The following is a 22,631-nucleotide window of genomic DNA, read 5'->3' as shown; positions in this document are numbered from 1 at the left end:
GATGAGAAAAATGTCAATTTTTGACTGATATTGATTGAATTACTGGTATAGAAATAGTGTCACTTCCCATACAAAAAAAAAGCACTAAAAAGTTATACCTATGAGCCCTTAAAAAAGTTACAAAAAAGTCATAACTAAGTTAGCACAATTTGGAACCATCTGATCAATTATGGTTCCAAATTAGCATCAAAAAGTTATACCTATATTGTAACTTTTTGCTTAAGTACAAAAAAGTCATAACTAGAGTGTAACTATTGACAATTTATTTTTTTCATAAAAATAAATAGGTATAAAAAAGTTATCAAAAAGTTATAATAAAGTTATCATTTAGGTACAAAAAAGTTACAAATTAAAGTTACAGAAAAGTTATCATTTAGGTACAAAAAAGTTATACATATAGGTATAGAAAAGTTATCATTTAGGTACAGAAAAGTTATAGATGTAGGTACAGAAAAGTTATACATATAGTTACAGAAAAGTTATCATTTAGGTACAGAAAAGTTATACGTATAGTTACAGAAAAGTTATCATTTAGGTACAGAAAAGTTATAGACGTAGGTACAGAAAAGTTATACATATAGTTACAGAAAAGTTATACATATAGTTACAGAAAAGTTATCATTTAGGTACAGAAAAGTTATAGATGTAGGTACAGAAAAGTTATACATATAGTTACAGAAAAGTTATCATTTAGGTACAGAAAAGTTATAGATGTAGGTACAGAAAAGTTATACATAAAGTTACAGAAAAGTTATTGTTTAGGTACAGAAAAGTTATAGATGTAGGTACAAAAAAGTTATCATTTAGGTACAGAAAAGTTACACAGAAAAATTACAGATGTAGGCAAAAAATATCTATCTGTATCATAAACTTCAGATAAAAAAAAACCCCAGGTACATGTACAGGTGTTATACTGATGAAAAAAAAGTCCCTAATGTTGACATGAACTTTTCATCAAATTGTTTTTGCTCTTGAATAGGAATTTAAAATCATATCTGTTCATGTGAGCAGAAGAACACAAGTCAATGTTTATGTTAATCAATATGTTTACTGAATTATATTTACATCTAATGAGTATGCTTTCCTCCATTTCTTATGGAAACTTATAGTTAACGCCTTGTTTAACGATTGGTCGAAACCTATAATGACCTTAGAAAAATCATTGAAATAATCAGGATATCAATGCAGACTCACATTCCCATTGAAGACAATTTGGCTGTTTCTTTTAGCTAACGTACTGATGCACATTAAAAATAATATAGTAAATTTAACTTACTCTTTACAAACAATTTATTAATTTGTTAAAAGAAAGATGTAAATATAAACAATATAACTTTCTTTGACGATTCATGCAGGTAATGAAGGGAGCAATGATTGCAGAAAAAATTTACATAACTCGCTAATGCCGGTAATGTATTTTTTCTGCAATGTCGCTACATTCATATCCCGCATATGTCACCAAAAAAGCATTTTATTGTTTACATAATTATCTCAAATCATTACAGACCCTATATGCAAGTTTTTTAAATAAAGCAATAATCTAACATAAAACCATTTGGGATTACATGTGTGTCTAATGTTCTTGCTAAATTTGAATAGAAAGTTTGAAAAACATTATTTTTTAAACCAAAATTTGACCAAAACCTTCATAATTAAAGCATGTTTTAGGTTAAATTCCTAACATATACTAGCATGATTTTGTTCCAAACATACTAGTATGATTTTTAAAACAGTCCTGGTTCTAGATGATACCAATGACCTGCAGTAATTTATCAGCAAACAACTGGATCTGTTTCTTGAATCTGTTGAACTTCCTAAAATGTATAAAAAAAAAATGTTTCATTATGGCAATTTCTTACTACATGTACTTTCATTGTAACTGTTAAAATCCTTGACAACTACCTTATACTTAAAACAGAAAATTATATAGCATACCAAGTTGAATATATATGTGACCAGCACCTGGCAGGTGAAAACTGGTTTCTGTTTACATGGCTGCATGTATTTCTATGGGAACGGTTGCTCTTGCATATGATCTCTTTCATAGTATTATCCTCGTCCTCCATTAATCTAAAAGAAGGCAATAATATTTAAAACACGATACTGTTTGACAATTTTCAATATATGTAGCATAAATTATTATTAAATATCAGTAAAACTTTTCAATTCTCTGTTGACCTAGTACCCCCCCCCCCCCCTCTAAAAAAAAGTCAACATTGATACAGCATGCAGTTGCCATTATATTCTCAAATTTTTAATAATTCATTTACTAAAAGATATACATAATATATGGTTAAAAATTTAAAATCTGTATATCTTTACTTAATAGACACACACACTTACTTTTTTCATCTTGTATTAATGATGTATCTTCAATCTGGTGTACAGTCTGCTAGCTGGACTTGGTTGGGATTTTTTCTGCAATATACAATGATACTCCTTTTAAAAGAGTCGGCCATAATTTGATTACATATAGAATGTACATCACTAGATATACATGGCTGCATAGACTTTGATATAGATGATAAAATCATGCACTTCTTATTAGAATTCTAGAAATATTCCAAATGTAATTCATTTCTAAGTGCAAAGCAATAATATAGAAATTGAGATAAGCAAACACAAATGAATTATTTAAAATGACTTGTTTGTACATCAGACTTACCCTGAATGGAAATGGTCATCCACAACTAAAGCCATATCATCCAGGTCTTAAGCATGTCTATCTTTATGAAACCACTGCTTGCAGTTTCATTACTACATACAACACGCTGTGATTCTGCATATTTCTTGAAAAAATCAGGAAAATCTTCACAACAACTCCTGTCTTCTTTGCCCATTTCAAAATTTGATGGCGGAATGGCAATTGTCCAATCAGAATTCACGAAAGTCAAAGTTTGAAATTTTGGCCAATCACGATACAGTCACGATTAATACCGGGATAAATCTTTAAAATTAATTTTGGTTAAAAAACAATATTATTTACTTAATATTATCTTAAGAATTCTGCATTTAATTGAAACAAATTTTAGTAATATTTTCTTTCCTTACAACCTGTTAGTTTATTAACCGATCATCAAAACTCGGCATTTCCGGTCTCAAGAGCCGCCATTTTGAATAATTTGAGGGAATTTTAAAAACTAAATCAATTTAAATACCAATGCATTTTTACAATTGATGAATATGTAAAACCAAAAATTATAACACCTTATTTAAATAAAACATGTTTCCCAAAGTTTATAACACAGTCCTTATAGCTATGTGCTGTTATAAATTACGATGAGAGATAGGCTTGTACTGGGAAAACATACAGATGGAAATAGCATTACTGTTCTTTGTTAACAGCATGTCTATTAATGAAATATGTGAATAAATATGATGAACCCATCTCATAATAACAAACAATGCTACCACCCCTCCCCAGCCCCCCCCCCCCCCCCTTTCTTCGCATGCATTCGATGTCGTGGGAAAATTCTGAATCAATTTCTAGAAATCTGCTCTATTCCTTTCTTCATGGGGTAGGCCATGAAAAGTTGGAAAAATTTTCAGTGATAATATAAAGTTGATGCTACCCCTTAGTATTTAACAGTGTTTAAACGAAATCGTAATATGTCTAATGATGTTCAAGAGACCGATAACAAAATAATGCTTGCAGGAGCAAAATAAAAAATGTCTGCTGGTCAAAACACACACATGAACTTTTTATCTTAAACAAACATCAGTGTCATCACAGCACGGACTAAGCATGACCTCTTTAGACACCCTTTACTGTTAATCTGGGATGTGTGTGCGTTCAGGCGGAAAGTGATTTCCTGTTTCTGCCTTATAAAAACAATAAAATTTTGGACAGGTGTTTGTGTTGCAATTGATGGACTGGATTCCCGTTATAATGGTTATGTCATTGTTTTCAAACAAATCTTAGTGATTTTACTACCCAGTGTGTGATCAACCTACATCTACCCCCCCCCCCCCCCCCCCACTTATCGTGATTTTTATAAAAAAAAAACAAAGATATAACGATATTTTATATTAGTTTTTAGATTTATTGTGATAAAAGTCTACTTTAGACTTGAACCTCTTGGATAAGATTCTCTTAAATTTTTAGTGTAAAAATGACAAAGTCCAAACACATTCACAAATTGACTAAGTTCAATGTAGGTACATTTTAGTTATACTGAAAAGTTTCTAAGTTCAATGTAGGTACATTTCAGTTATACTGAACATTTTCTAAGTTCAATGTAGGTACATTTCAGTTATACTGAAAAGTTTCTAAGTTCAATGTAGGTACATTTTAGTTATACTGAAAAGTTTCTAAGTTCAATGTAGGTACATTTTAGTTATACTAAGAAATTTCTAAGTTCCATGTAGGTACATTTTAGTTATAGGGCAAAAAGTTAAAGTCCAATCTAGGTACAAAAAAGTTATAACTTTTATGTGCCTAAATCTTAGGTACATAAAAGTTACACTTTAGTTACAGAAAAGTTATGACTAAGTGTAACTTTTTTTTGTATGGGTTCAGACGTCATATACTGCAAGTGAGTGCAAATAAATCAAACAAATATGTGAAAAATATGTTTTATAACAACTCTTCTAAAATATTACATAACATTTTATTGTACCCAAAACACAAATTTAACTCTTATCATATATAGTTCTTTGTTGTGTTTTTATAACAACGTCCAATTTGTCAAAAACTTACGAATTAATGTTTGTGAAATTTGTTGAGTTAAAATTTACATCATAAACATTTATAAAAATGCATTTAATATTTTGTTAAATAAATTTATATATAATCAAAAGTTATTCAAAGAGTAAATGGTATTAGATATTATGGGACACCCTGTAGTTATGTGGAAAATCTTAAAAAATAGGTCACTGAAGCGTTGAAGCGAGGGGTTGTGTCAAAAATAGTTCGGACTGGAAGTACTTGATAAAGCATTACCCGTTTGATAAAGCAAAGGTTTACCACACAGGTGGTATACACACACGTATGAGATAAATATACTATTTCACGTAATATGTCGATTGATTACTGGTATTAGATAAAATGTACACATTTGTTAATTTCATGTGTATTTTTAGCAGACAGGTGGCTTAAGTGGAAGAAAATACATTTGACATTTATAAGTATATCATCAGAATCCCACAGCCAGTTTTACATGCTCTAATGGACAAGGGCTAACCCACTGAACTTTTCTCATTTTCGTGAATCAATCCATCAATCAGAAAGCAAAACTCTTTAGTTTTAAACACAGGGACCAAGCCCATTTTGACGTTACATTGAAATTAAATGTCAAAACGGGCTTGGTCCCTGCGGTTTAAAAAACAAAAAAGATCATGTTATGAAAACATTTAAGCTTATGTATAAAATAGTATCCAGATGATGAAATTTGCTTTCTTCATGAAAGAGTGACGGAGCCAATTGAAATACATGTAATTAAAAGTATAATTTTTCATAAGGAGTTGGCCTGTGGTCTCCATTCCAATGCAAGACTGGCATTCAGTGTCTGATGATGTCAATAGATGTTTTTTCCATTAAGGTACACTGGCTTTCTACACCCACAGTTTATTCCAATTTTCAATTATATAGAAGACCACAAAACATATACTTATCAAATATTAAAATGATGATATAAAAAAATAGTGATACTATAGGTATTTTTAAAGAATTTTTTAATTTTTTTTTGTGTTTTTGTAATATATTTTTTTAAAAGTAAACTATTAACAACTTGAAATAATTTTTTTTTACATATGGATATTTCCTTCAGACACATTTAAAAAATAAAAAAAAAATTGTGTTTATTTGCAATGATTTTAAATACATTTTCTTATAACATCAAGCAGCTTTCTCAGATGATTTGTCAACAGAGTAAGAAGATATGAAAAATTTTGTGTTTGGGGAAATACTAAAAAATTTGCACTAATAAAATTTTTGAATGTTAAAATTTTATTTGGCATGAAAGTTCCACAGGTAAGAGTTATCTTTCCTAAGTCCCAAGGCCCAAATAGCTTGGGAACTTTTTTCAATTTCTGAGTTGAAGAAAATTTCCTTAGTATTATGTTGGAATGATAAATACATAAATATTTTATTATAAGTCTATATAAGTAAATATGTTCACTTAAATGCAAAACTAACTCAAATAAATAAAGGGGAAAATTGACTAAAAGGATTTATGTATCCCAACCTGAGAGAAATCCCGGCCTAGATATCATCCCCTTAAGGTGGTAAGGAACAGCTGTCGACATTAATGGATCTTGTGGTGCAGGAAGATTATCATTAAGTTTTCATTTTTTTGGTAATACTGGATTTACAAAGTTTGGTTTTTAATTTTTCTAGAGCTAAATTAATTGATGATAATCATTTGTTTATTGGCAATATGGCAGATCAATGATAAAACACTTTAAAAACCCCTAGTATTTCAAGCTCTTTGTTAGTTTTATACAAAGCTTTAATATATGTACTAGTTTACTGATGCACATGGCACTTAAAGTGATCACTACTGACAGGTCACAATACAGTATTCTCATGAACTTAATAAAAAGAGCCTAGCTTAGTTAAGATTTTTGAAAGACTAAGAGAATACTGCAATTTTAATTACCATACATACTAGAACATTAAAATTAAAATATCAGTTTTACAAATTACTCAATCAAGGGTGTAAAAAGTTGCACTATACTATTATTAACAATTACCAGTAATGCACTTTAATTTGGACAATGTGGTGCTTGTTTTAAAGTTTTTGTTCATTTAATGCCTATTGAATTCAACAGTATAACAAACTAGCACTGCTACAAATTAATCAAATTTTGCTCTGTGATAATGTGTTTAATTAGCCCTGCCATTTTCCTTTGTATATTTTTAGGGCTTTCTTTTGTTATACTATGAATTAATTTGTTGATGTCCTTTTACATATAGAAATTAGAAGTAATGTATTACAATGATGTACCATGCAGATGACCAAAACTGACCTCTCAGGAGGTGCATACTATTTATTATTGTCTTCTTTACTTTAAATTAATAGTGGGAGCTTTATTTCCATTTACTACATGAACATGTATTACATTACAGGGAATATTCTCTTAAGACTTAAAATAATTGACAAATATATAATGTCCACTTACAAGCTTATCTTTTAAAAAGATCGGTGAGCTAGCGCCATAGCCCTCCTAAAACACAGAAGCAGATTTCTAAAACATTGGTTTAAATTCCTGAATCGATTAATTAAATAGGAAGGCACAGTGGTGTACTGGAATTGTGCTGGAGTGGGTCTCAATTTGGAATTGTGAATCTAGAGTGGGTTTCACATCGGCAATGGCATAGCTCATTGACTGTACATGTGCTTTAATCATTATGTTTCAATTTCAAGGTGAAAATTTTCAAGAACCATTGGTACTGTTGTGAAGCAATCGTACCTTCTTGGGCGTTTCCGACAAGCTCGGAAAACATATATATCCGAGGTTGTTTTCCGAGCTTGAATGAATTTAAGATAAAGCTAGCTATTTATTATAATATTTAAAATAACTTTGCATTATAAGACCTAAGCTACTGTTACTTTTTGACATTTTCAATAAAACACAAAACTTCATGTGAAGATGATAAAACAGAATTCAAATGGTACGGTTTATCTACAGAAGTACATTATTCCCAGAATCCCCCACTATGGAGTCGAGCATGCGTATTCCAGTGAAAAAGATTAAGGTAGTTGCTAGCGCTCCAGAGCGCTAGCAATAAGGCACAGGGTATTTCTAGCATAGTCAACAAAACCAGGGCAGACTTTTCCAATTTGAGTGTTTACCACATACTGCCTGATAAAGCCAATTGACTTTTTTATATTTATAAAAAAAACTGATACTGTTTTAGGATTTCAAAATGAAATTAAGGTTGCTCTATACACAACTTTTTGATGACGCAGTACACAAAAAAGTTAATCTGGAAGCATGTGATTCCAGTATTGGCAGATTTAAACTGAGGTGAATTGAATGGGGACCGCTTTTTTGAAAAATTTGTTAAATGGATAGATTTAATTCTATAACTGAAAAATTCATTATTTACATTGGGACACCTCCATGTTGTGTTGTATTAATAATCGAAATAAACAATAAAATCAAGTATTATAAATAGTTTCTTTCCTATCATTGTCATAATACAGTGTAGCCCAGTGGGTTAGAGGGTTCATTACAGACCTGTAAGTCATGAGTTCGAATCCCCCTTCCAAAATTTCTAAAACATATTTTTTGGTTAAATATTGTGAAAGAAAATTCTAAACCAGTGAAAGTATTTCATTATAATGTACTTTAATCCGCATTAATTAAAGAAATTAGACATCAAATCAAATGATTATAATAACCATTTAATTTGATGGGTAATTTTTAATAATTATCATATTGTATATGTATTAATTTAGCTTTAGGTAAAATGAATTTAGTCCAAACTAAACTTTGTAAAACTACTATTATCAGAAAAATTAAAACTTACAAATAAACTTTCTGCACTCCAAGATCCATTTTTTTTTATAAAAAGAAATTAGACAGCAAATCAAACTGCCTTGACAAAGTTTCTTTTTTATGTTTTTGATGGGTAAACCTAACTCGCCACAAAACATAATAAATGTACTGTTAAAAGATACTGTACAACCATTGAAAAATAAAGCTGGAACTGTAAAATTGGAAGACATGATGTGCCATTGGTTGATTACATTGTGGTGTGAAATATTATCAGTTTTGATTTCTTTTTCTGTCCAAATATTTTAGAATTGTTAATAATAACATGGTAACTTATAGTGTGAACAAATGGCTTCAATTCCTTTGATGAATGTTCGGAAAACAGAGATACATAGGCATAGACAGTAGTTGTCTAGTGCCAGTTTGTAGTCACTCTCAATGTCTACTGCGCAAGAAAAACACCACATAGCCTCCTCGAAAAGGGACAGCTCCATCATGGCGTAGCCCAGGACTGAGTAAAAGATGGGGATGTCTCGCTCCAGAACTTCTTTCTGAAGGCCGATGAGAGCCCGCATGGCAGGCTCGCACTGGTGCAGAGCCTTATGAGATAGGATGAGGAGGTATCGGGCCAAAACCGTGGGGGACAGGACCACCTCCTCTTGACAGTCCACTTCGTCTTGGAGACAGTCGGGGAGGGTAACTTTTTCCAGACCCCCATAAGTGATGTCTGAGATCTCATTGACTCCTTCAATGTTCAGAGCATCTTCTAAGTACATGACTGCATCATCGTAGTTTCCCTGACTGTATAGAAAGTTTGCATACTTCACACAGACACTCGGATTGAGGTCTAGCTGCATGGCATCCTGGAAATGTTGTTCTGTGGTCAGAATCATTTCCAGCTCTCTGTCGATTTCTTCACAGAGACAGGCTTTCACATAACACATTGTGGCCAGGTTTCCAAGTGTGGCACACATTTCTTTACCCAAGTGTCCGTCATGAATTTCTCGATATACTTCCAAGCTCTCGTTGAAAGAATCAATAGCACCATCCACATCTCCGGCTGTAGAGTGCATCTGGCCTAGCTGTGTCAGTGTGTGTATGAGGTCCTCCTTTATATCATTCCCCATGTCTTCCTGCATGTCATGTGCCTGCTCCAGATAGTGGACAGCATTCTGGTACTGCTGCATGCTTATGTGGGCCTCAGCAGACTTACTGACCAGTTGATTGTGCATTGTCATGTTGTCACCGATGGCATTCGGGTCAAACACTTCATCAAAGGAGACCTGACTTTCACACTCCCCATATTCCAGAGCCTCATTGTAGAACTGTAGGGCTGTTTTGTAGTCATACTGTGCAAAGTAACAATCGCCTAACACTTGGAGAACTCGCATGAATTGTCTTCTTTCCCTCATTTTGCAGGCCATCATTAGAGTTCTAGCAACAGTTAAGTATTTCACAGCCTTCTGTTGCAAGTTCAGAATGTTGTAGGAATTTCCCATCACATAGAGTATTTGACACACTAACCAGAATTTCCTCTTTGGTAAAGTTGGAAGTTTCTCTCCATGAATGCTGCAGAAGATCTCGAAACCCTGATAACACATAGTGACACATTTGTGATAGTTTTTCATTTTATAGTAAGTAATTCCCATCATTGACAGAAGAAGAGCATGAAGAAAAGTACTGGTCAGTCCATATGCATATTTAATCAAGTGAAGGGCCAGGTCAAAAGTGGACACTGCTCTTGGATACATGTGCAGCATAAAACTACAGACACCCACCATGCACATAACGTGAGCATGCTCGATCACATTTTCACGTCCAAGTGTGCTTGATGAGTGGAAAAGAGAAAGTGATTTTTCGTAACACTCGAGTGCTCTGTCATAGTCCTTCTGCATAAAATAACAATCTCCGAGCCTCATGGTAGATTTTGCCACCACGTCCTTTTGTTTTTCATTTTCATATGCATCAAGAAGAGTAAGAGCCTCCTTGTAACAGTGGATGGCCTCTTCAATGTTTTGTTCCTCCTCCACTGTTCGGGGGTTGGTAGCATCAGATTTCCCAGAACTTGTGCTGGAGCTCATATTTTCGTCAGAGAGATCCTTTTCAAAAAACTCACAGATAGCTGCAATTGCATCCTCATACACGCCATCATCATTGTTCTTGCCTACACTGTACCCATTGCCTAATTCCAGCAAAGCTACTGCAATCTCAAAGTTGGATGCATCATCTTGAAGATCCCTGTATGTTTTTAGTGCTGTGTTTAGGTATTCTAAGCCCTCCGATGTTTTGCCCTGTTTGGATTTGATTGTTCCTAGGAATTTACTGATGTTGGCACCAAATCTCAGCATTCCTGCAGTGCCATCATGAATCTCCTCCACAATACTCAACACCTGTTCAAACAAGACCTCTGCTTTGTCATACTCTCCCTCAGTCAGCATTTTCTCTGCTAATCTGGCATATGATTTGGCTATAGTATGTTTGATGCTATTCTCATGTAAAGGTGAAATGATTTCTTTCTCTTTTCCATCATTTTCATGCTCCTTTGCTTTTGACACTGTCCTATTTTCGAGTTTTTCAATGTCATTATTTTGATTTTGAGATGCCACTTGCACAACACTTGTGAATTTACAATTTTTGCGGTCATTTAAGAAGAAATCCCAGCCATTACTTCCCATGTCACACTCAGCAACAGCTAAAGCGAAAGACTGCTCAGTGATAGGGGAGTCCTCTTGTTCTGATTCCATTTCATCGATTCCCTGGAGGTCACTGTGGTCCCAGTCCAGCGACCCTGCTGAGTCAGACACCACACTCTCCATGTCATCATCGCATCGAAGACTATCAACTCGAGATCGTTTCTTAAAGAGTTTGTTATAAATATCTCCCAAATTCTTTGTCTGCATGCGGTCACTGCAGTATCTGTAGAACTTGGACAACCAGTCTAATCCTACACTAATATCATCCACACTCTCCTTCTTCTCTTTGTTCAGCGATGAGGAGTATTTGTAATTGAGACCAGGGTTAACATAAAACTGATGACTAGAGGCCAGTGGGAATAGTCCCAGCCTGTTTGGCATTGTGGGGGTGTTGGGTAGAGAGAAGGAGCGATAGGGATCCATGAACTTCCTGCCCTCGTGTTTCAAACAGTTGTAAAGTGCACGGTTAAAGCTGTCCTCCAGTGGCTTGCACTTTGTGATGATAGTCTGGTGATACTCCTGGAACCATTCTACATCTTGATTGTCTTGAGAAGCCTCCTTCTCAGAATCGCAGATGTCCACCGTGTATTGTAACAGCGCAATAGCATGCATGACCAACCACTGCCACTCCATCTGATTGGAACGACACATGCGACTTCGCCGTACACAGATGTCGGATAGGTTAGACAGACACTGAACTAAGATGCGGGTGTTTTCCTCAGGTTTCTCCTGCATCCTCTGGTAAAGCTGCAGAAGTTGTTTTTCTGCATCGTCCAAGCGGGATGTGTGTAGCATCTCTAGAGCTGAGGTGAGCATACTGTTGAGGGTTGGGGATGCATCATTGCTCATGTCTTCTACCTGAAAAATTAATTCATAATTTATTTTTAGGTCACCTGAGTAAACTCATATATTTGTTAAAAACTAAATGCATGATTATCATGTCCATGAAGCCCTCTACCAATATTGTGAAATTCATGACCCCAGTGTCAGGGGTTTGGGCTCTAGGGTGGGGCAAATATGGCCATATAGTAAAAATGTATTAAATCTTTAAAAATGTTCTTCTTTACTCCCACACATGTGTGCAAAAAACTGAATACATGGTTATGATGTCCACTAACTCCTCTACCAAAATTGTGAAATTCATGGCCCCTGGGTCAGGGGTTCAGGACATTTGGGGGGGGGGGGGGGGGGCAATATAGTGTTAATGCATATAATGTTTAAAAACTATGCAAAAATCATGCATGGAAGTAACGAAGAAAATTTTTATATTACTATTTTTTTACTGTATGAAAAACTGACTTCATAGCTATGTTTACCAGGAAGTTCTCTACTAAAATTTTAAATTTCATGTCCCCTGGAGTATGGGTTTTGACTCTAGGGCAGGGCCAAAATGGATGTAAAGGTGTTAATGCATATAATGTTTAAAAATTATCTTTTTTACTCCCACACACCTGAAAGGAAAACTGAAATCATGATTTTGTAGACCAAAATTTTCACCAAAATTATAGGTTTCATAGTTCTTTTTGAAAGATTTCAGGCAGGGGGGTGGTCGTCATCACAGATTTATAATTTTCCTATCCAGAATGAAAACTATTTAAATGCATATATGAGACTCCTATACAAGACTGTGTATGGGTTATATGCTACTCAGGTGACCGTTAAGGCCAATTGGCCTCTTGTTAGAATATATTGTGAGAATAAAGAAAATGAAATTGACAGCCACTACTAATACAAGATAATTCAAATATCAGAAATAAGTAAAATTTAAAAACAATGATTTCTAATGCAGTGTATTGGATGATTTTGGTTCATTAAAAATTATTGTTTTCTTTTTTATGTTTTCCTTTCAAAAGAAAGGAGTCTCAGGGCAACTACATTATTGCAGCTAGTTATAACACTATAAATTTATAAATAACAATAGATAATCCCAATGCTAAAATAATCCATTTTGGGGAACAAAACTATATTTAGACTAATTACCACTATAGCCTTTTTACTGAGTAATCCTTCTTCCAGGAGTTCCTTGGGGGACCGGGTACCAGGCAAGGACGAACCTGGCCGACCAATCAGAGTCAGCTTGGGCAGAACCAGAGGTGACGAGGACATTTGAAATGCTTTGGGACTCTTGATTGTGGCATCTGAAAGTAAATAAAAGGTTATACTTCAATCGTCATATAAAAGTGTGCAGAAAGTGTCTTTATAGTCTTGGGGAGGGTATTTTTTTTCACCATAACAATTTAAGATCAATTCTATGTAAGAATCAAAATTCGGTGGCCACACATAGTCACAGATTTTCTTCATACTTGACAGTTTGATAGACTTTGGTGAGTAAAAAAGCCATTTGTTTGTTGCTATGTGGTCCCGTTGCCATGGTAACCAAGGGTAAAGAGTAAAAATGCTTTTAATGCTTATTTTAGAACATATTGTGAGTAATGTGCAGAACTTGGGGTTTCCAGGGTAGAATATATTATTAAAAATAGTTGTCATTTTTCAAAAGAAAGAAAAAAATTCATGGAGAAACGCATATTTTTAGAGCATTTCCATGGTTACTAAACAGAAATTTTAAAATCTGTTTTCTTCATTGAATTTGAATAAAAAGTGCAAATCTTGGATTTTTTAGTAAACACTATTATGATTGTGAAATTAAGAATTTAAATATAACTTTTGCTGTGGTACCAAGCTTAAAAATAAGGAAAATTATAATATTTTTAGGCATCTTTCAATGGATATTATTCACTTATAATGAATGAATATATAAAATCAAATGGTGAGAAAAAATAAAGTATATCTTTAACTTTAATGATATTAGAAAAAAATCTGAAATTTTCTAAAAAAAATAACTGCCGTTGCTATTAACTTTTCAAAAAGTATGTTTCTGTGTGATTTTTTAAGCAACTTAATTTTCCATAGCAACAACACTTCTCTGTTGCATACCAAAGCTTTTTGTGGTATATAATGAAAATTTAGATATATTTTTACAAGTTCCAACTAAAACAATTGCAAAAAAATTTCAAAGTCAGGAATTAAAGCATATCAAAATCATTTTCAATTTCTCAGTTTTTCCTATTTGTTGGCCTTTTTGCCATAGCAACGGATGTCAATTTTCATAATAAAATATATATAGCATGGAATTTGATATGGATGTAAAAATTTTACAGTTTCCCATTTTGGCTTATTAAAAAACCGCAAAAAACTGATTTCAAAATTTGTAACGGTTTCCATAGTAATTTTTTAAAAGTATTGGTTTCTCCATCAATTTTCTAATACATTTGTAGTTAAATAATTGAAAATAGGACAAAGGCTGTTTTATGTCTTTGATAGTTTTCATTAGTGGGCAAAACCTTCTAATAATTGGCTTCAAAGTAGGTAAGTTTTGCAATTTTTCATCTTTAGCCTCGATAACTATAGCAACGGTTACCCCTAGCAACCAACTATTAATGGTTTTTTGCGTTTTACACCTAGGTGTGTCCATGTATGAAATATAAGGAAAATTGGTGACTGTGCGTGGCCAGACCCTTTTATAAATCTTTGATTCTTACAAAGAATTGATCTCAAATACGATCATGATTATTTGATGAAATCATATTTTCAGCAGAAAGGTTTGTGGAACTTTTTTTTTCATGGATTGGAGAAAATTTAATAAAACAGTTCATGATTATATCTCATTTCCTGAATGAATGAGCTTTCAAATAGCAAATATTCATGAAAAGTAAGATGACACACTGATAATATACTAGTACCAGTGGTTACATAATTGCATGTTTTGCGTTAGGATGTACGACTTTTGTTATCTGGTCTCTGCAGAATTTGCATTTTTAATGCAATTTGAAATACAGATAACCATCCTCTGCATGAGTCATTCCATGATACAATCGTGTAAATGCAGTTAAACACCGAACAAACACTTCCCAATCAATGATGGCTGGATTCTGGAAGATGTGTTAAGGAATGGCCAGCCCAAGGTACAGTTCATTGATCTTGCTGTTGTAATATCCAAGCTTTGTCATTAATCGCAATACAGTTTGTGTGTCAGTCTGGCTGAAAATCTTATTCCTAATAAATAGATCCTCGATTTAAAAAAAAAAAACGAAGAAAGTGAATAAATTTTGTAAGTAATTTTGTAATTTTGTTTTGTAACTATTTTAATAATTAAGTTAATTTATCTAACCGTTTTAGTGATATTCAGGAATAACTGATAAATTTTGAAATATAAATATGTTTTAAATTTAATTTGAACTTCATATTTCCGTACATTTACTCTATACACAGATAAACAACTTTACATAATCCGGAAGAACCCTGATAAGACCTATTTCTCTAACATTATCATCACAACCATATCAGGACTTAGAATCAAGGATTTAATGTACCAGTTAATATATTTGATAAACCCAAGATGACATAATACGCACTGCCAACATTTCCTACCTTGGTCCTTGGGTTTTGCGCTGGACAACCTTAGAATATTGGAGGACACCATGACATCTGATTAATTCACACAAATGACATTTTAGTATCCATTAACAAAATACATGTATATAAGAGCTGGACTTGACACAAATAGTCGGATGAACATATGAGGTCACTGTCCAAATCTAACAAGGCTTCTTGTTCCTTTTGTTTCCTGTTTATTGATTTCTGCTATTGCTGCAGCTTAGCAGAATAGCTGAATTGATTTTTTCCCTCCATCCAGCTAGATTTTTTGCTGACATTTCTTGATCTGAGTTTTTTTCTTATTCCAAAGATTATAAGTTATGAATAAGAAGATCAAACGAATTTATGAAGGGGAAGACAATTCAGTATAAAAAATATGAAAATAAATTCAATACAACAGTAACTTTTTCAAAGCCATATTTAGGTATGTTCATTCTGAAATGTAGCTGCCTCGTCATATCCTGCATGAATCACAAGAGAAAACATTTTGTTGTTGAAATATATACCATTATATTTGTCTGCATTGGGCAGGAATCTTCATTAGTTGATAAGTATTGAGAGTATAAATGCCATTATTGATACTAATAACTTGGAACCTAGCTTGTCTTTTTTCAAAATGAAATATATGAACATGCATTTACTGCACATACTACTTGCTGTTAAGGCTACATGTGTATTCTATTACCATATTAGGAGATAAGTTTTACAGGAAACAAAATCTGTTGCTATTAAACTGTATGGCAATGCACATAATAGAAATTGATATATACTCTGAAACTGAATATATATCTGTCAATGTATGTGTGTGTTAGGCAATGTAATTATATACAGAAGCAAATCTCACTGTAATAACCAGTCATAAATACTCCTCCTCAATGAACATATAAAAGGATTTACGTTAATTCTGCAAGTATTTATTTTCGTAATTGATCCCAATTTAAAGTATTAAAATAATAAAATAATGTCATTATAAATAAATCTTTTTCCTCAGTTAAACAGATTTTTAGACTTTAAAGGATATGAACCTGGGCCAAAAATGTTGTGTAATGACCAGGTGGTTTCTGGCCCCCTGTGGCTAGGGAGGTGTCCCATGTTGTGTATTCATTAATAGTCATTTAAGTATGGCCAGAGAGGACACATAAATAACCCCTTCCCCACACTGAGTGTGACACAGGATGTTACAGGTCAAACAGTTCAGTACTCGCTGCATTAACGTACACATACATGTAGTTGCACTCCCCTATTACTCTGTTCACTTGCAAATTTAAAATAGTGGATTGTTGAAGCTTTGTTTAATGCTCATATAATGTGTCTCTTTCATTACATTACACACAGTAAAGTAGTGCATAGTACCTATAGCCTCTTAAAAGTAACCATGATGACTTTCAAAACTTTACATTTTATTAATGTCAATATTAATACATACTTTTAATTGTTAGTTGTTATAAAAAAAAGATTGGATTTATTGAATTTCCAGGTGCATTTTGAAACTGTCATAAATAAGACAAAATGGTATTTCTCAAGCACTTGCCAATGAAGGTTACCAATAAAAGTACTAGTATATGTACTTTCACTCTCCGACCAAGCATTACTTCTAAATAGTACATTCTTTTTCCCTAAGGTCCCTTGAACTAAGTTCTTCAAAAGGTTTCTCCTACTGTAACAGAATTTACTGATGAGATGTTCTACTGACATAGGGTGGTCTATATATGTTGTAACATACCTGCTTCTTTGTTGGATTTTTTCTCTGGAGAGGACTTCTTCTCCTTGATAAACTTGTTCTTCCCTGTGATCATCTTCAGGAAGATGAGGCCTCTACTGACCTCCTTCTTCTTCCTAGCTTTAGAGACTTCCTTATTAAACAATTCCTTCACATTGAAAGGCAGCGTCTTCTTTTTCGGGGTCTTTAAAGGAATAAATTCAAACTTAGTTTTGTTGGTGGAGGGGTGTAAGTAAGTGAATACTTTGATGAGGTCCTCCTTCTCTGTACTACAGGGGGGACTAGCAGAACTGTCTGGTTCATTCTGGGAAAATAGCTCCTCATTTGGATTGATTAATGTTTTCAGTAATTTCCATATCATGTCATTGTCAAAGTCTGAAGCATTTGGTAAAGTAATGGTCTCTCTTTTGTTCATGCTGTGTATTATGTCATAGAGCTTTTTTCGGTGATTTACAAGGTTGCCCTGATCTTGACCTTTGACATACTTTTTCACTGTGGCCCGAAGTCGTTTCTTGTTTAAAACACAGGGACAAGTTTTTGTACTCTTTCGCCAAGGCACAACCATCATACATGGAGATTTGCAATGGAGTTTCTCCTTTGGTGGTGTACAGGGAATTAATTTTGTTTTTGAATCAGTTTTATCAATTGAAATCACACATCTATTTTCCCCATAATGAGACTGATCCTCATCCAAACCAGTTGTTTCAGTCTGGACTGAAGACCGGTTTTCAACCAAGTCTAGGTTGATAACAGTTTTGTATTGTTGAGTACCCATGTCTTCCTTATTATTTCCATCCTCTTCAGTTTCCTTTGGGAAGACCTTATTGAGTTTGAGACTAGAACTCAACTCCTCATCTACCTCCATTTCATCGCTGTTGCCATGTGTAGAAGGAAATCTCTGGAATGTGTCCCAGGTTGTGTAGTCCTCACCTGAGGAGTCATGAGCATCCTCATACACTGAGTCCTCACTAGTGCAGCCACTCAAATAGTTGTCAGACAGTCTCTCCAAACTTTGACCACCCTCTTCCATATCTGTGTCAGACCCATCAAGAAAGATGGCCTCTTTTCTGTCATCTATAGTGAATTCATCACAGATCTCTGCTGCCACAGTGGCTATTGGTTGGAACACTTCTTCAGAGTCATTGATAACTTCATTCCTCATTATCTCTTCAACTTCATAGTCACCATCTGTTGTCACTGAGTCTGTCTTTATACAGGACTTCAGCTTGAGATTTTTCAGTAGAAGATCATGCTTAAAGACACTAAATTCACTCTCTCCTTTTTTAGCATCTAGGTCAACTGCAGGTGGTTTTTCTGAATCATTGTCTGTGATTTCTGAAGTACATAGCTCCAGTGGAACCATTTCAAAACTCTCTTCCTCCTCAGTTTCAAAGGAATTTTCCACAGATCGAAATTTACTGGTACCAGAGGAATCTTTCTCAGACACATCCTCTGAAGAATTGGAACTACCCAGATTGGTTTCCTGGGTGCCATGGTTATTGTCTTGCAGAATGAGACAATCTGAGCCAATGCCCTTGCTCTCAGTCTCAAGGTTCAGTACAATAATACAAATGTTGTTATGATCCGGAATAGTTTCAGGATCAGGAGAAGTGTGAGGATCTGTCTTATCACCAAGTTCTGGAATCCCTTCGTTGGAGTTGTCTACAGTATATACGTCATTGATATTTTCTGATAAAACTTCTTCATTTGTGACAGTTTTAAGCCTTTCAGAATTGACAAATTCTAGGGACGCTGCATGTGAAAAATTTTGGCAAATATTTGTGGTGTCTTTTGACAAGTTCTGCTCTGAATGTTGAATTGTGTTGCATTCAGGGGACATTATTTCACATGAATCATTTGAATGTTGTTCTATTTTGGAGCATATTATGTCAGAGGATTCAATTTCTTCTTGTTTTTGTTTTTGGGTTTCATGGTGTTTTCCAGTACTGAGGGCCACACTTGAGCAGCCAGTACCTACATCTGGAGTCTGAGCAATGATTGATGGATCATTTTCAGTGGACACAGTGGGGATACTTATATTTTTGAACTGGTTCTCAGTCAGTAATGTTTCATGAGGAATTTCTTCATCCAAGTTAGTTTCTAGATATTCACTTTGATTTTCTGTGGGTTTTTCTTCTTCAATGCTTTCTAAAGTTTGGACCTCCCATGTAACCAATGACTGAGATTCTAGATTTGTTGTTTCTGTTGGGTCATTTATAACTAGTGTGTTACATATTAATTGTTCACCTGCACAAATTTGATCATCAGGACATTTGTGTGAAATATATGACTCTGGTGGTTTTGTAAATGCTGAAGTTTCTAAACTAGCTTTTAATGATAAGTTCTTGGAATCAGATTCCTTTTGAGGTTTACCTTTTAAGACGCAACATTCTGTATCGCCCTTATCTCTAAAATCATTACTTTTTTCCTTGATGGATTCAAAATCTCCAGTGTTTTTATCACTATATTTTTCTGTTGCCCCCAATTTATCTGATAATTCATTTAGAAGTTTGTCCTCTGCTTTGGTTGTTTTTATGCTTGGAGTTTTCTCCTCAGAAAACGTGTACTGATCCTCAAGACTTGGTTCATTTTCATTATTTGTTGAGAGTAATGTGCTCTGTTCTGTAGAAGGTCTCACTTCTCCCGCTTCCATAAGTGTACTTAAGATTTCATACGTATTTATAGCTTCTTCAATTTTGTTCACCTTACCCTCCTCTAACACCTTAATTTCACTTTCTGGCACTCTCTCAAAACATGTGTCATTAGAGGCCAATGAAAAAGAGTCATCTTTTTGAGCAAATGTTTGAGGGCAAGCAGGCTTCACCAAATACTTGTCTTGGTTGTTGCCGTCTGCTTGAAACATGTCTTCATCACTGTGTACAAGAGGAACATTTTGCAGAAGGTCATCAAGATCATCATCACCGTCATTTTCATCATCATCAAACTTTTGCATACAGAATGTTGTAACTTGAATGTTACCCCCATCATCTTCATCTGATGCATTAAATGGATCAAAATTATCTTCTTCATGAGTGTCAGGTTCACAAGTTTCATCCCCTGCTGCAGGGGTCACTTCTTCATTGTTAATGGCCTCATTTGTATTAATTTTGACATCAACATTAGGTTCTAAGCTTGTATATGCATTCCCATGTACACTAACTTGTGTTGATAATGTTTCATTTTTGTGGACTGTTTCTGATTCTCTTAAATCTTCTGTGTTATTATTTGTTTCAGCTTGGACATTAGGTTGATGGTCATTATTTTTATGAAGCCTTGCTTCATGACTTGCCACTAAATGTTTTTCATTTTCACTGACTACATTTGTGTCTAAAATGTTCACCCCTGTTACAGATTCACATTTTGCCAAACCATACTCCTGTTTATTTTTAGTTAAATCATTATCAGGCTCTATAGTACACGACTTTTCACCTTGAACACATACATTTTCTATTGAATTTTCTTTTGCAATATCCATGCAATATCCATGACTATTGATTTCTTGATTTTTCAAGATTCCATCTGAATTAGTTCTCTTGTGTTTCGTCCTTTTGCTTAGGATTGGGGACTTTGTAGGAAACTGATATTTGACATCTTTAGTGTCCGGACTTTTCTGTAATTCTAGATTTTTCTGCTTGATTTTCTGTTTTCTGTTGGCTCTCGCCACTAGATAGTCTTTTGCAGACACATTTTCCATGGAGCCAGATCTCTTCAACTCCATGGGGGGTGGGGAGGGAGCTAGGACATTGGGTCGGATCTCTATCACAATATTTTCTGATGAATCTTTTCTTTGCATAGTCTTTAAAACCTCTTTTGGGTCATTTTCTTTTTCAGTAGGATCACTTTGTGTCTGAATAGAATCACAACAAGCCTGGATTCTATCTTCAATCACAGAGTCCTTCTCATTGATCATTTGACCTGTTGAGAGGTCAATTGTAAAGTAGTCCTCCCTGCATTCTTCCTCCTCACTGGGCTCTTCTTCAGAACACAATTTTTCTGCACAAGCTGCCATTTTTTTATTATTAACTTGCTAATTCACCTTTCCATATGAAACATTAACCAAAGTTTCATACAAAAAAGTTTTTCTTTTGAATAAAATCCAGTGTGACAGACTGCATATTATGTGAAGATTGTGTTACAAATATGCACTATTTGTTCAAGTTTCTTCAAATATTTTTTTCCTTCTCAAATGATCAAATCAAAGACTTTATGACATGGTTGTAACTGGAACACAAACACACCGATCAAATAAATCCAGATTCCCTATTTTGACACCACGAATTAACCATTCATTTTATCCCAATCAGTCACGACTAGGCAATGCTCATTATGTTATTTCTATTAATCCGTTAAAAAGGCTCCTTCATGTATAAACATTAAATCTCAGGTAGAGGAAGAAAAAAAAAACGAAACCAAGGAGTAGAAAGTTGGGTAGGTGGTAGGCTTATCACACAGTGTAGAAAAACACTGACCATATCCCTTCACACATAGTTTGCTAATAAGTAAATCCACGACAAACGGTTGCCCTTAGCCAACACTTTAATTGCGTCCATTCTTTATTTGTTGACAAATTCGTTCTTCTTGTTAGATGACTCCATGAGTCCTTCCCCATCCCTTTGGGCCATGTTGTGTTGATCTGGATTGCTTACTTCAACACAAATTTTATGTATCCTTTGGTCAACTTTATGACTTTCTCCTTTGACAAATAGCCAAACTAGTTTAAATCAGGGAGAGAGTGAAAGAGAAAAAAAAAGGATTTGTGTATTACCAAACCCTTCAATGAGAGTAAATATATTCTTGGATTAAAAGTTTACCTGTGTACTCCATGTATAAATTACCTGCAATTGTATATGCACTGATGAGATTTTTGGAGTTTTTGTTTTGTTAATCCAACTTTTATTAATGGATATTTCAATATTACTACTTTGGTATGATTCTTAAGCACTGTAAAGCAGATTCTCTCTCTCTCTCTCTTTCTGCATTTGTAAAGACATTTTTTTTTAAAATTCCATAACTCAAACAGAGTTTTTTTCATCATTTACCAGGTTATGGAATTTTTTGTGAGATGACATGTTGTCCCTTTCTATCTGGGCTATCACCCACAGCCCTGGAATGTCTGTTGTAAACATTTTTTGTACAAAGCACAACATCACCTCTCTTCCTTCAAATCCTTGCTGATTTGTTGATTTAGGAAATATTGACATGGTGTAAAAGAAAATGAGTCTAACTAATAAAAGGATATACAACTGTTTCTGTGCCCTTGTTTGTGCATGCATGCATGCTGCTCGGAATGTACCCATCAACTTTTTCTCGTCCAAGATTGTATTAACTGCTTCCATTCAACA

The 22,631-nt window shown here is 34.1% G+C and overlaps 1 protein-coding gene and 1 long non-coding RNA gene across 2 annotated transcripts; both read right to left on the bottom strand.

Annotated features, from left to right (window-relative positions):
- Positions 1–68: 68 nt before the first annotated feature.
- Positions 69–2,933, bottom strand: LOC128176221 (uncharacterized). Its single transcript, XR_008242763.1, has 4 exons — positions 2,666–2,933; positions 2,344–2,418; positions 1,936–2,070; positions 69–1,814 (listed from the first exon to the last, which is right to left on the bottom strand). It is a non-coding gene; the product is annotated as an uncharacterized LOC128176221 (long non-coding RNA).
- Positions 2,934–5,894: 2,961 nt separating this feature from the next.
- Positions 5,895–22,266, bottom strand: LOC128176216 (uncharacterized). Its single transcript, XM_052842372.1, has 3 exons — positions 17,293–22,266; positions 13,116–13,273; positions 5,895–11,993 (listed from the first exon to the last, which is right to left on the bottom strand). The coding sequence occupies exons 1-3, from the start codon at positions 21,296–21,298 to the stop codon at positions 8,757–8,759; spliced, it is 7,401 nt and encodes a 2,466-aa protein (XP_052698332.1). The 5' UTR covers positions 21,299–22,266; the 3' UTR covers positions 5,895–8,756.
- Positions 22,267–22,631: the final 365 nt, after the last annotated feature.

The sequence above is a fragment of the Crassostrea angulata genome, chromosome 3, assembly GCF_025612915.1.
Source record: "Crassostrea angulata isolate pt1a10 chromosome 3, ASM2561291v2, whole genome shotgun sequence".
In the NCBI taxonomy this organism is placed as follows: domain Eukaryota; kingdom Metazoa; phylum Mollusca; class Bivalvia; order Ostreida; family Ostreidae; genus Magallana; species Magallana angulata.
Note: the sequence above shows the minus strand (reverse complement) of the source record. Positions and strands in the feature narration are given on the sequence as shown.

Coding starts and splice junctions, on each gene's coding strand:
- LOC128176216 (XM_052842372.1), bottom strand. CDS start 21,298: ATGGCAGCTTGTGCAGAAAAATTGTGTTCTGAAGAAGAGCCCAGTGAG. Junction 13,274..17,292: donor AAAATCCAACAAAGAAGCAG/GTATGTTACAAC, acceptor ATTTACTTTCAG/ATGCCACAATCAAGAGTCCC. Junction 11,994..13,115: donor TCAGTAAAAAGGCTATAGTG/GTAATTAGTCTA, acceptor TTAATTTTTCAG/GTAGAAGACATGAGCAATGA.